The 14,734-nt window shown below is 33.9% G+C and overlaps 2 protein-coding genes across 2 annotated transcripts; one reads left to right on the top strand and one right to left on the bottom strand.

Annotated features, from left to right (window-relative positions):
* The first annotated feature begins 482 nt into the window (after positions 1-482).
* LOC137826667 (indole-3-acetate O-methyltransferase 1) lies at positions 483-5,054 on the top strand. The gene is made up of 4 exons (XM_068632734.2): positions 483-707; positions 1,320-1,739; positions 3,225-3,500; positions 4,284-5,054. Exons 1-4 carry the CDS (start codon positions 597-599, stop codon positions 4,638-4,640), a joined length of 1,164 nt encoding a protein of 387 aa, XP_068488835.1. The 5' UTR covers positions 483-596; the 3' UTR covers positions 4,641-5,054.
* A 4,845-nt stretch (positions 5,055-9,899) lies between these two features.
* On the bottom strand, positions 9,900-12,797 carry EXT-LIKE (hydroxyproline-rich glycoprotein family protein). Its single transcript, XM_068633576.1, has 6 exons — positions 12,528-12,797; positions 12,290-12,390; positions 11,837-11,946; positions 11,430-11,505; positions 11,152-11,292; positions 9,900-11,041 (listed from the first exon to the last, which is right to left on the bottom strand). Exons 1-6 carry the CDS (start codon positions 12,619-12,621, stop codon positions 10,127-10,129), a joined length of 1,437 nt encoding a protein of 478 aa, XP_068489677.1. The 5' UTR covers positions 12,622-12,797; the 3' UTR covers positions 9,900-10,126.
* Between the last annotated feature and the right edge of the window lie 1,937 nt (positions 12,798-14,734).

The following is a 14,734-nucleotide window of genomic DNA, read 5'->3' as shown; positions in this document are numbered from 1 at the left end:
TATCATTTATATAATAAGCATTATAATTTAGATTTTGTTCAATCCATGAACTGTTAATACAATTTTTATATTCCTAATCAATTCTCTTTGCCATATGAACTGAAACAAAATCTAGAGTGTTTTGTTTTGTATCAGAATTGAGAAACAAAAGCTATGTTGATATTCATATATGTTGCTTCTGAAACAAAGATCCGGCGCCAGTTTTGGGCCTTGTGTGTTGCACATGAGGCCCACATTCTCTGCTTTTAACTTTTTCTGAGTTTCTTTTGTTATTTATATATCTTTTCTCATTGCCTAGTTTAGTAATTTATTTATAATGATAACAGCAACAGAAAATAATAATAGCAGATTGCTTGCCATTTGTATCTACTAGCTAACACCACAAGTTAACATAATATACATTCAACAAATAATAATAATAAATAATAATAATAATAAGTAGCCCTTCCTTGTCTATATATACCAACTCTCTACCTCTCAGTTTTCCAAACTCTCATACCTTCAAAACACTCTTTCTTTTCTCTCTTCTTACATACAATTCATTTCTCTTTCACTCATTCATCTCACCCAGCTGTGACTAACAGCTCCACTGAATCATGGCTCCCATGGCAGACAATGTTGTTGTGTCCAACATGGAACTGGAGAGGATGCTAAGCATGAAAGGAGGCAAAGGAGAAGCCAGCTATGCCAACAATTCCCAAGCACAGGTACCATCTTTAAACACACCCATCTTCTTCATTTTTCCTAATAAATAAACAAAACTGCTATATATATATATATATATATATATATATATATACATATATATGTATATATAATATGCTCTCACATAATAATAACATGCAAACAATAAGAACCCCATATGTTTGGTGGTCACAATCACAAATACTAAAGCTAAAACATAACATTATTATACCAACACTACTAAAAAATCATTAAATAAAAACTAATTTTAGAAGAAAGAATAGTTAGTTACTATATTAACTAAATTAGATATTATTTTAGAAATTACCAAAATTATTGATTTCTAAATTAATTTTTATTATTGATAATCTAATTAGCTATCAAGATTTTTTGCTACTTTTTAGCAAAAATCTTGGTAGCTAATTAGATACTAATTTATAAGCTATTTATCAATAATAAAAGTTAATTTAAAAATCAATAATTTTTTTAGTTTTTAAAATACTATCTGATTTTGTTAATATAACAACTAATTATTTTTTTCTTTAAAATTAGTTTTTTTTTAATGATTTTCTTGTAGTGATATAGAAAATGAATAATGAAGGTATGGTTGATGATATGCATTGATTAACATACAGGCCATACATGCGAGGTCGATGCTTCATCTTCTGAGAGAGACTTTGGACAGAGTAGAGCTTGTTGAGGGGCGTGAGGTGCCGTTTGTGGTGGTGGACTTGGGGTGTTCGTGTGGAAGCAACACCATAAACGTGGTGGATGTCATGATAAAGCACGTCATGAAACGGTACGAGGCATTGGGGTTGCAGCCACCGGAGTTCTCTGCTTTCTTCTCGGACCTTCCCAGCAATGACTTCAACACACTCTTTCAGCTCCTTCCTCCTCTTGCCAACCACGGCGTCAGCATGGAAGAATGCCTTGCCGCCAACAACCACCGCTCCTACTTCGCCGCCGGCGTCCCCGGTTCCTTCTACCGGAGGCTTTTTCCGGCGAGGTCTGTGGATGTTTTCCACTCGGCCTTCTCTTTGCACTGGCTTTCTCAGGTAACCAACCACCACTTGTTATTATTGTGTGTTTTTAGGGTAAATTACACCTATATCCTTCCAAATTCACACAACTCTTAATTATTTAACATACACTAAAAAAGCACCTTATGCTAAAAAAATGAAGATAAGTATCATTATAGTTATATTATTATTATATTCTATCTATCAATCTCTTAAAAAATATTCATATGCATTTTTTATTGGTTATAAGCTCTGGCCTTTGGTTTGCCACTTTCTTTTGTCTTTTCGGTGAATAGTTTTCAAATTGCAAAATGATAATTTTACCACCCTAAAAAATAAATATATATGAAAAAATATTAAAATAATAGTATTAAAAGTTATAATGTGATTGTATAAAAAATTGTAGATTATTAATGTGTCATTTACCTTTTTAAAATTGTAATTTTATTTAAATTTGATTTCTTATTTAGAAAGATGTAAATTTGTCTTAAAGTAACAAAATTGTCTTGTACCAATATTTAAAAATTGAAAAAGGGATATTTTATTTAATTATTCTGAAAAAATAAAATTTCTCAAATTAAATAATTAGTTATTTTAGGTGTTCTAAGAGGAATAGAAAGTTGAATGGATACCTTCATTTTTACTTAAAAAAATGGTTATCAATTCATTTGTGTTTGCAATTGAAGTAGTTAAATTATTACACAAAATCATAATTTATTTCAAATCATTCTATGTGTATCTTTCATCATTAGTTTGTCCAAGATCTTTACAAACCTTTCAATTAGAATTTCAACTTTTTTAAGGTATCACACACATTTATTGGAAACTTTTGGCGGATAACATTAATTTGATAAACCCTTTTAAAGTGATTTATCTTTCACATAGTCTTTCAATTCACTCTCCAACCTAACCATGAAAAAAACCCAAGATTCTATTCCTTTGCTTAGTCTTTGTGATGTAATATGTAAAATGAAAGAGATATTTGGGTCTTCCCGAGGATAAGACAGTAAAAGCATGATTAATTTGAAGCCTAAGTCATAATCTATAGTCAAAAAGTGAATGCAGCAAAGCCATGGTCTATAGGGTTGAAAAAAAGGGCCATGTTTCAGGGAAACAAGTAACGTGTTTGGACAGTAATTTCCAATGCATGCATTAAGCACCCAATGTTATTCCACTTTCATGCATCTTAAATTTCAATAATCTATGGGGCCACCACATAGAATTTGATCACCAAAAGAGACACAATTGGAGTTGGGATTCCCCCTGTAAAACTCTGTACTATTTGCTGCTTAATTAAGAGTTTTTTTACATATTGACAACTTCTACCAGTCTATAAAATTTTCTGATTTCTTGAGTAAAGTGTGCAGCATACTAAAGTAGAACTGCTTGAAATTGAAGTTGCATGGTGTAACAGGAACAGGAAGAGTTTTCTTGTTCATAACAATAAGCAAATATTTGTAGTGTGTAGTAGAGAACAGTGCATATTTGAGTGATGATGACTGTTTGGTTTGGAGAGTGCAGGTGCCAGAAAGTGTGGTGGAGAAGAGGTCAAGTGCATACAACAAAGGAAGGGTGTTTATCCATGGAGCTGACGAGAGCACAGCAAATGCTTACAAGAAACAATTTCAAACAGACTTGGCAGGGTTTCTGATGGCAAGGTCAGTGGAGATGAAGAGAGAGGGGTCAATGTTCCTAGTTTGCTTGGCCAGAACTTCAGTGGACCCCACAGACCAAGGTGGGGCAGGCCTTCTTTTTGGGACCCACTTTCAGGATGCTTGGGATGATCTTGTCCAAGAGGTAATTATCATAAATCACAAACATTTTTATGCATGCTTGTGTCAACAGTGGCTGACCAAAAAGGAGTTGGAGACACTGTAGAGATTAAAACACCAAAAATGCTCAAGTGTTGTAGGCATCACCACAACTTATCATCACTTTTCACTGGCCACGTTTCAAATAGATTGGTCCCAGCCGTTGATTACCCTCCCCTCATTCATTCAGCCATCCATTTCTTGATGATCATGTCGGCAGAAATAATAATTAATTGCCTGCTGGCACTGTCTTGTGGTCCATACTATTGACCAGCAATTAGGCTTTGGATATGCAGAGTTTAGAACAAACACTGAATCACATCATCATGTCTTAAAGCTATAGACAAAATGGATATACATTCATCTCATCAATTTTCATACAATCATCATATCCCATTGGACCCAACAAACAATGTCTTTCAACAGAGTCAAAGACATGCACTTCTGTTCTCACAATTATCCTCTACCATGTTACACTTCCAAATTGCAGCACTGTAATCAATGAAGTACAGATTATAACACACCTACATGAAAGGATGTGTTGAGTACTCGGAACAATGTCCAGTTACATAACATATCACAAAGCAAATCTCACTTACCAACTTAACACTAAAGATATAAGGACATTTTCACATTATCACATTATATTTTTCAACTGTCTTTCATTTTTATTTAGCTTGTTAGTCAAACATAATTGGTATTGAAACCAGACACACACATTAGTTGTTATCAAAAGTGGTGATTTAGCAAATTATATGCTTGATTGCAGGGATTGATTAGCCAGGAAAAAAGAGACAGTTTTAACATTCCAGTTTATGCAGCAAGCCTGCAAGACTTCAAGGAGGTGGTTGAAGCGAATGGTTCATTTACCATAGACAAGCTTGAAGTGTTCAAAGGAGGAAGTCCACTTGTGGTGAACCAACCAGATGATGCAAGTGAAGTAGGCAGAGCTCTAGCCAACAGCTGCAGGACCGTGTCAGGAGTCCTTGTTGATGCCCACATAGGTGACAAACTAAGTGAGGAACTTTTTCTTAGAGTGGAGCGTAGAGCCACTAGCCATGCCAAAGAGCTATTAGAGCAACTACAGTTCTTTCACATAGTTGCATCCCTTTCTTTTGCTCAATGATTAGAGACTCAGAGAAAAAGGTTACTACATGAAGAACATAACTAGACGACAAAGACTTTTTCTCCACCACCCTCTCCCCCTTTTTCTTTGTGTGTTGTGTTACCACATAGGAGGAGTCAGAATGCACAAAAGAAAGAGAAAAAGAGAGGTTGACCACTTCCAACCTATTGTTTTCTCCCTCTTTTGCGTGTTGTTTGTCTGTCATATTGCTGACTCAAGCTACTTCCTACGCATTATGCACTTTCTGACTTATGTTCCCTTGCCTCTAAACTAATTTTTCTCTCTACATAGCATAAGTGTTACAGTGTGCATATCTTGTGAAAGTTGTATGAATGGAACTTGTACCTAACAAGCTGGTTGTTGGATAGGCCATTTAATTTAGTAACATTTTCCTTTCTTCTTTGTCCTACACAATCTAAAATCTTCATCGAACATTTCATAAGACAATCTAATAGGTACAAAAATGGTTTGTTTGTTCTGTTCCCTTGTAATTTAAAACATTGAAAGACGGCTTTTATTTCAAATGCTTTAACGTATTGCTTGTTGTGTTCTGTTCTGCTAGCTGTTACCATTTGTTGAGCCATGTCAACCATGTATTACCAAATATGCTGCTATGTTATGAAGAAGAACAAAACCTGACGTATGCATATTTAGCTAGAAGGAACAAAGGAATCCTACCTGTTAAAGCAAACAGAAAATAAGAAGGAAAAAACAGAATAGGATATTATCAGCTAATGAAAAGTGTTCTTAGTTAGTATCTCTGAGCATCTGATATTGGAAACACACTAAAATCAATCCAACACGGAAGCAAGAAATACTGTAATGTCACATAAAGAGAATCTCTAAAGTTCTGCTCGAATCAACCACTGCAGAAAAGGGGAACAAATTCAAATAACCCTGTGCTCCTTTTTTCTCTAGACATTGAAAACAGTTAGAAATCAAATGCTGAGACACCAATATACATATTATTTGACCAGCTTAGAACCTTAATCAAATTTAAGGTGGATCATTTACTAGAATGGATTCTTGGCTATTATTTTGAAACACACACAACTCTAGTAAACTCACAATTCACATTAAACAGACTGAAGAAAGAAAGTATTGCACTAACACTCATTAAAATCCTTCTCTAATGGATGCAAAATGATAGTCTCCGACACTTCTGGCAGTCTAAAGCTCACCCTTTTCCTCGCCGTACTACTTTGGCTTCTAGTCAATGAATCAAACCCCATTTCTTTTTCATCAACCTTTTCATCTTTCAAAAGATTCTCCGAAGAAATAGTGTAGCCCACAGAAAAAATCTCTACATCACCATCATTTAAGAGTTGCTCCAAAGACAGGGTACATTCCCCACAGTTAGGAAAATAGGTACTTTCTGTAGCTACTGAGGGATAATCACTGTTAGAATCATGTTTAAAACCACAATGATCAGCATTGCAGTTACCGTACTTTTGCATTATTGGTGATTGTAGAAGCCACTCCTCTAATGTGAGTTCCTTCCCCATTTTCTGTTGCTGCTGCTTCCCTACTTTATTCCTCTTCTGCACTCTCTTCTTCTTCAGCAAGTAATTGTGCTTGATATTTTCTACCATCGATACTATTAAACTCACCCTTCCGTAGCGAGAGTCTTTCTTGGGTAATTTTGAACGTCTAAAATAAGCCTCAGAACGACAGCATGAAAAGTTAATTCTCATGTTGCAAAAGGGAAGGGTGAGGATTCTATGAACACATGCTTAACCTATTATGTAGAAAACCTAAGACGTATTCTACAAGAGTTAAGAATATTACATTCCCGCATTTGTTAATTGAACAAGAAACTTTGGAACATTATTGAATGGATAATGTTCTCGTACAAAATGATGGATAATGTTCTGAGTACAAAAGTCAACTCCAACCGATTGAACAATTTACTCTTTTGTTTTGTTTCGATTCATCGGTATGCACTCTACCTTACACTTCTTGAACTTGTTTGATTTAATCTCCCTTTATTTGTTCTCGTCCTTCTACTCCGGTCAATTTCTCTTTTTTAACGTAAACTCTTGGTCAAGACGACATTTTCAAAAGGTTACTATGACAAGTCAGTAATCAATAAATGCATAATAATAACGTAATTTTTACTCAAAAATTATTATTATTTATATGTTTATAATAACCTCATAATTATTGGGTTAGATTAATTTGGATTATGATTAAAGATGTATTACTAGTTTTTTCGTATGGTCTAGGTTAGGTTTGTTAATTTACTCTTAATCATAATGCATTTTAAATATGTCAATTCACCTGAACTGGATATCGAGACTTCTAGCCCTCTAGGTCTCATTCATCCAGTACCGATCGGTATAAATAATGTTAGTTTATGTTTTACACAGACGATTAAATAAGGAAGAATAATACCTTCGGTAAATAAAATGTCACGACCAAAACTAAAAAATTCTGAATATCTCAGCCACTTACATGAGTATACATTAGAGAGCATTGTGGTGGTTCATCGTTCATATAATGAGTCAATATAGCTGCATGTCTTGTCTAGTATTTGTATGAAAATGAAGACAAAAAATTCTTAGTTTAATTGCCCATTTTATTTGCCAAAATAAGTGTTAGGCTTTTGACATTTAGTTTGGCGGTGAAGCCAAGGAAGCTTAACAAGCAAACACCTAAAGATTTTGTTAACTTGAAGAAATAGAGTTAACGTTATTTCTGAGATGAGAAGTATTTGCCTTGGTTGCATCTACTAAGCTAAACTACGAATTTTCTCCCAGAAAAGGTAAAAGGGTAGCCCTAAACGAAGCTAGCTGTAGAATTGGAGCAGGAATAGTATTGATGAGTATCCAAGTTGAAGACAAGATTGCAAGACTGACAAACAGTGTTATCAATGAAGCAAAAGCCTGAGACTTCAATTATAAGAAAGCTTTGTGCTCAACTGTTCCTCTAAAGTTGTCAGTTTGCCATATCAAATGGATTGACCAAGAAACTGCCTTTTAACTAAAGTTCATTTAATATTTTGCATTATTGGAAGACACCATGCTAATCTACTTCAATTGAACTTACAATTGGATGGTGTACCGTTTTAAGTGATATGTAAGTTGATTGGAGATCGTTAGAATAAACTTGGCTATTAGCTTCATTGACTTATGTCGGAAGCTAGGGAGCTCTAGCATTATGGGTTGAGCCCGATATTATGTATAAAATTGATTGTTTATCGATATTCATATTTAAAGACATTAATGTCATATCAGCACAAATCAAGGGATCTTGGATAATCAGCCTTAAATAGGAGACATTATTTATTATTGAATTAAGTTAATAATAAGACCAGATACAAAGAGAAGGGGGAGAGCACTACTCTATATAAGGGAAAGAAAAGTACAACAACAACACAGGAAGCACTTTCGACTCATATTTTACTCTATACTCATTATATTTTATACTCTTATTGACTCGAGCGTCGGAATATCTCCTACACGTGGAGCTCACTCATTTTCTTAGAGCCCCATGAAACTTACAAGGATACGATTACTAATAATCTCGAAGTTTAACCGACCTCAACTGAATGTTCTGGATTTGAGATCGTCAATACTCTTGTTTGAAACAAATGGTTTACGTAGGACAGATTCAACATAACTCATCCTTGGATATTTGGATTCGTCTCATTCAAATGATAAAGTAATATTGGTTGTCCTTAAGAAAATTAATGGTTAACAATACGTGCACATCCATTTATAAATTATGAATGTGCTTAAATACTCATTGTGAATTTTCCCATCAACAACTGATATTAATTGCTTTATCCTTACCCTACCCACTTTGTTTGTAACCGGTTCATAGGGCAAAAACATTAAACTGAAGAGAATGAAATCAGTAATGGTCCCGTCGCTGAACGACCATACTAAAGCTTCTGACTATTGTAACTAAAGCTTTGGGCAATTAGAGCTGCAGCAGCTATCCCGAAACAGGACAATAATTAGACAATTCCATTTTATTTCGTAAAGTTTTTTTTGTTGTTGATGATTTCTCTAAATTTTGGTTTATATTTATATTTGTTTTTAAAAAGAAAAACAAGCAGAAAAAAACATTCCAGTGATACTTTATGATTGAATTAGATTATTTTGTAATTTATCGCTTTTAAAAGATTAATTATAATTAAAAACTCCATGGAAATAGTAGTTTTCTTTTCCCGATAGAGATAGTAATGTTTGTACCAAACAATAATAAAAGCCCAACATGTACCCTACGGAAGAGGTGAACGACCCTAACATTGCTGTAAGTGGGAAAGAAGAACCCAAAAAGAAAAAAAAACAAAGTGAGGTGGATAGAAGAAGCACAAGACGTACTTGTCTATTTGCTTTTCTTTTCTGTACCACACACTGGACCACTACTTAGGAGTCTCCTTTTTCTCTTGGGCTTGTGGCAAAAGACCAAAGATGCAGAATAGTTGTCCGATAAAGGGGTGAAGTTCTCAGAGGCAAAAGCCTTCCAATTCCAAAAGGATAAAAAGGTCCTCATGTCAGACCACGCAACTACGCTTTCAGGACCATAAAAAGGGTTGCTTCTTCTTCTCTGTTAGATGTGCTGCAGCCTTCTTTTGCACGGTGCGGACACAGAAACTCAGTTTCAAAGCAATGCTCCCCAACAGAAATGTGAAAGGTGAACATGTTTCGGAGAAGTTATGGTGTGGTATCATTCTATGGATCTGTTTGTTTAAACAGTTCAATAAAATGACAATAATAAGGGTCAATACGATGATCATGCGTCGAAGGCTTTCTGTAACTGATGATATCAGAGTGAAGGAAGTCTCTGTCAATGCCCTACTCTCGTCACGACACAACACGGTTGGCTACAACAGACAGGAATAACATTTCTTTTGCACCGCCATAAGACGATACCACTGATGGATCTTCAGATTATTACCCAAATTAACTTTCAGAATAACACCCAACGCTCCTTGCTTGAAAAGAAACGGATGTCTAAGTATAATTTGGTTAATTATTCAACTTTAGATTTTATATGGCAATTTTTGTCAATAAAATGTTGCCAAGCTATCCTTTAAAGAAAATGTCAGATTTTTATGCCATTCCACATTGCATAATCTCTGAAATGGAACTTCTTGAGCAACAAGTTGTTATGATGTACTCAAGAACTTACCAGCAGAGACTCAAATCCTCAGGGGATGCATGAATAAATAAATGTGAACCTGAATTTGAGTTCGGAGGCAATACCCAAAAAGAGAAAAAGAGAATTGTTCTAGACGGACAACTCAAATTCATCAAGCAGACATCTTGTATGTATCACAATTCCTTGAAAAACAAGCCATACTCAATAATTACAACCAGATAAACGGGAAAGACAGCAGAGTCCAGCAATTTTATGATTTCCGTTTAGGTCATGTTCCCTAAATTTAAGTGCATGATGCATATAATCTACAAAACAGGGCATGCAAATAATAGGTAGAAAAACCATCGAAATCAATATTTCAATTTACATAAATATTACTGGCTAGCGGATGGATTTGTCAGCAATTCAAGTGATTTCTTCAAGTAGTCTACTGCAATTGAGACATCATCAAATGCCAGTGCTCCAACAGCAAATCTTGCAGCCTTGTGTGCCTCCGCTATTTTTTCAGGTGCTGGTTGGTAGTTACTGTCATACTGGTATGTCTGAGTATTTGATTTAGGTTCCACAACAGTTCCATTTCTGCTGCTGGAACTGTGTTGAGCGCTTGTTGAATGGTTTGTGGCTAGCGGAGCTGACTGGGAAGAATATGAAGGATCTGACCCTTGATAATAAGTATAGTTTGATGGGACTGATGGAAGGCTGCTATCTGTAAAACTTGGATAAGACTGAAAATGGGGATAGGAATAGGAGGAATTTTCATGAGAAGGGTAGTTAGGCCCTAAATGCTGTGAATTCTCCGATGAGTATTGCTGATGGTTGTAGAGCTCAGAATACGAACTTTCTGACCTGGCAGGTGGAGGATGGTAATCTTGGGATGGTGGAGGAGGATGATAATCTTGGGAAGGTGGTGGAGGATGATAGTCTTGGGAAGGTGGAGGAGAATGATAGTCTTGGGAAGGTGGAGGAGAATGATAGTCTTGGGAAGGTGGAGGAGAATGATAGTCATGGGAAGGTGGAGGAGGATGATAGTCTTGGGAAGGATAAACTCCAGGTGTGTAAGAGTGAGATGATGGAGAAACAACAGAAGAATGTTTATTGTTATCCACTCTATCATGATATTGCATAGATGGTTGATTATTTCCAGAATGCTGTTCATTAACAGTATCATGAAATTTAGGAGCCGGATGAATGCCTGGTGGATTCTGGTAGTTAACAGGATTATGATAACTAGGTGATGAATCAGATGCTGGTCCAGGACTGGAAACAGTAGTTTCAGTAGTCCCAAGGTCCTGCAAGAATAAACAGAGTAAAGTTAATTGTTTATATTAATCCATCAATTTATTTATGCTTTTCTAACTGCTCAAACTAAGAAGACACCATGTTAAGTTTTGAATCATACATATCTATCACTTGAAGAACTGAATGGAATTGACAGATCCTCATCACCAGCAGGCGGACCAGCTGTGGGCTTTCTTCCTTCTTTCAAAGCTTTTCTTATATCAGCTGCTTTCCACACTGCATATTTCTGTTTCTGCTCCAGCTGTAAAAGAAACTCATAAAAGCATTAAACATACAGTTACAGGAAGTTGTATCCTTGCTGCAAATTATTTTCAAACAAGAAACGCACAGTGAAAACCATGCATAAAAAAGGAAGGTTCAAATTCATGAAATACACACATCAGGCTGAACTGCTCCAAATTGATTAAGAATCTCAAAAAATATGCTGGCAGCATAAAATGTTTTCGCTGTATTCCTGTAAAAGGTCAAAAGAATATATGTCAAAAACTTATCACAGATGAAAAACTCAAAACACTCAAGCAAGATACTTATGCAAATGACATGTTAAGGGAATGGTAAACAATTGGCAAAAGAAAGATACTTGGTATGTAAAGCGAGTCAGCTATTATCATGTTCAAGAGAAAGGAACAAGAACATACAATATCCCTTCTAAACCTCAACACAAAATTGAGATAAAAAGTAATCGAAGTTGATGCAACAGAACAAACTAACATATAAGCTTAAAAACGCTTATTTATTTCAATCCTAGCATTTAAAAGAACAAATAAACAGTAATATTATCATACAAATCTGCTCTTCCAGCACGATCTTGTTTGTCTGCCTTTCCAAACACATTCAAAGCAAAACCCTCGAGATATAAATTGTCCTCAGGCCCTAGCTGGATGGACTTTTTATCCTGGAAAAAAAAAAACATATTTCCGATATATCAATTGTGCAAATAAAAACATCATAAACGTACCGAATCAAACACCTCAGCCACCAACATCTTTCAAAGGAAAATAAAACTGCAGATTGCCACTCAAACACGAATTCATTATTATTCACATTCAAACACATTTATTTAACATGAATAGATTAAATTAGACTTCCTTCATCTTTTCAACATCAAAATTAGGGCTCCACGAGATCAATTAAACTATCACAGATGATTACTTATTGAGCCAGTTGCAAGTCACTTTATGTTTCAGTTAACTACGATTACAATCAGCACAACCAATCAACAAAGTTTGACTCAGAACCTTCTCAAGCTGCTTCATGAGCGAGATGAGAAGAGCATTGGTGGTCTTTGTGCGCTCACTTTGCGGAATCTTCAACCCCCGTTCCATCGCATATAATCGACCTAATTTGATCAAAAACAATTTAATCATAATAATTACGAATGGATTAGAGTATTTCAGATCAGAGAAACAGAAAATTCACAATAATGAAAAATAGGTGTCGATCCAAAAAAAGAAGGAGGAATTAAAAGAGAATTACAGTAATAAGCGACGAGTGGTTCGTGCTTTTGCAATTCATCGGCGCGTTGAAGATATGGCAGGAGCAGCTTCGCGGGTTCGTTTTCGTTTGCCATCTCAATTTTTCAGAGAGATTCAAAACGGAGAAGGTCTTAGATACCACACGGCGTCGTTTCTTGGCTTTAATCCGAGCTTGTGTGATGTGTTCGACCGTCTTTCCCCGCCGAAGCAACTATTAATTATTAAGAAAGAAAAACTGAAAGAGCTTAGCAGTTAAGAAAAATATTCAATTAATTAAAATTTTAAATTTTAAAAATTGGTGGATATTTATGTTGGTTACTTGAAAATTAATATATATATATATATGTTTGTTATTTTTATTAAATTAAAACTGTATGTGTTTTTAATTTTTAATTCATTTTAAAAGTGTTACTTGAAAAATCTTTGATGGAAAGGATGGCTTTTATGGTGGACTTTTAAAACCATACAATTCAATTAATTCAGTTAATTTGAGTTTAAGCGAGTTGAAAAATGAATTAAATAAAAAGACAATAACTTTATTCTGATTAAAGTTTTGAGTGGATTAAACAGAGATAATATTTTTTTAACCATATCAATTTTAACCTAGGCCCTATTATTTTTTAAATTTTCTAAAATATTTTTATTTTGAATTTTTAAATCCAAAATAATAAACATAATTCAAAACTAAAAAAGAAATTACATTTCAGAAAAAAAAATCCAAAATCAAAAATTGAAAATAATAAAAAATGTTCCACAAATTTAAATCTGAAATATTTCTAGAAAAAGAGTTTTAAAAGTAATTTTTATTCACTCTTTTTTAAGATTATTTTCGGCATTGTAAAGAAATATTTTGTCATTTTCAATAGTAAATTATGTACATATTGAAATTAATATGTCGCAGGAAGAATTTGCCTTAAATAGAACTTCCATTAAATGTTTCAGAGATCTTATTTATGTGGTTGTTACATGACATTGAGGTGACAATACCAGTTAAAACCTAGTCTTGTTTTTCTTAAGAAATTTTATAACTTTTATAAAATTAAATACAGCAAATTTGAATATTTTTGTTTTATATTATTTAATTTTAAAAAAAAAATTGGATAAAATAATTTAAAATTTATAGATTTAGTTTTTTATTTTAATTTTCATAAAATACAAAAAAATATATTTTAATGATATTGATCTTGCCAAAAAATAATCACTACAAATTTCTGAAGGTTGGTGTTCAAAGGTGCCTCAAAGGATGAAGGGAGGAGGGAGTATATAAATTGTCATTGGTCTTAATTCCTTAATGATGTGGAACTATATTGACATACGGGAACAAAAATCGACGTCGATCAAATGAATCCCGTATTAAGGAAAGCTAAGCTAAAATGTTACCACCAATGTAATTTAAGAAAAAAAGTTATGAAAATTTTCAGTTTTTTTATTTTTTTTATAAAATTTTAAATTATCTAACTTTATCTAATCAAATTACTTTTCTATTTATGAAATTTTAATTTCTTTTAATTGTTTATCCAAATAATATACTTTATTACAAAGTATTCAAATATTTTATAAAAAAAGTTACCTTCCAAAGATGCATTCAACAAATATTCAAAGTTCATCCCACTACAATTTCGATCTTTGTAGGTATTTTTAGAGACATTAAAGAATGAGAAAAGTGAATTCAAATCCTACCTTTTCAATATGTTGGTGATAACACATGCCTATTAGTAAGATAATTATTATTATTTTTTTACTTAAAAGACAATTCAAAAGTCTTATGAAATAATGATACTACCTTGGGTCCTATTAGAATCATATCTTGAACACGCACCAGAGATTCCAACAGTGAAAGAAAAAATTGTAGAATTGACATTGAACTTTCAACATGTTTAGAAGCAATAAGATGCCCTTTTATTTCCTTCTTTTGTAGTTATTAATTCGATGCAAAGTAAATAATGAGTGAATTTGATTAATATTATTCCATGGCTCAAATAACTTAAACAGGGGCACAATGCCAAAACATCTCACTAGGGGAAAACACGGATTCTGAAACTTGTCTGACTGCATAAAGGACGAACATCGTGTTTGGTTTCAGATTCTGTCATTCTGATGGAGGGGCTTTGAGTGAGAACGAACTATTTCTTGCTTCTGCATTTTTTTTCATTCTTTCACAAACAGTTTCAGACACACTCGAAAGTGAAAGAAACCAATGAATAGGAG

Source organism: Phaseolus vulgaris, chromosome 8, assembly GCF_051622355.1.
Source record: "Phaseolus vulgaris cultivar YP4 chromosome 8, ASM5162235v1, whole genome shotgun sequence".
Classification (NCBI taxonomy): Eukaryota; Viridiplantae; Streptophyta; class Magnoliopsida; order Fabales; family Fabaceae; genus Phaseolus; species Phaseolus vulgaris.
This window is presented reverse-complemented; position numbering and strand designations above follow the sequence as displayed.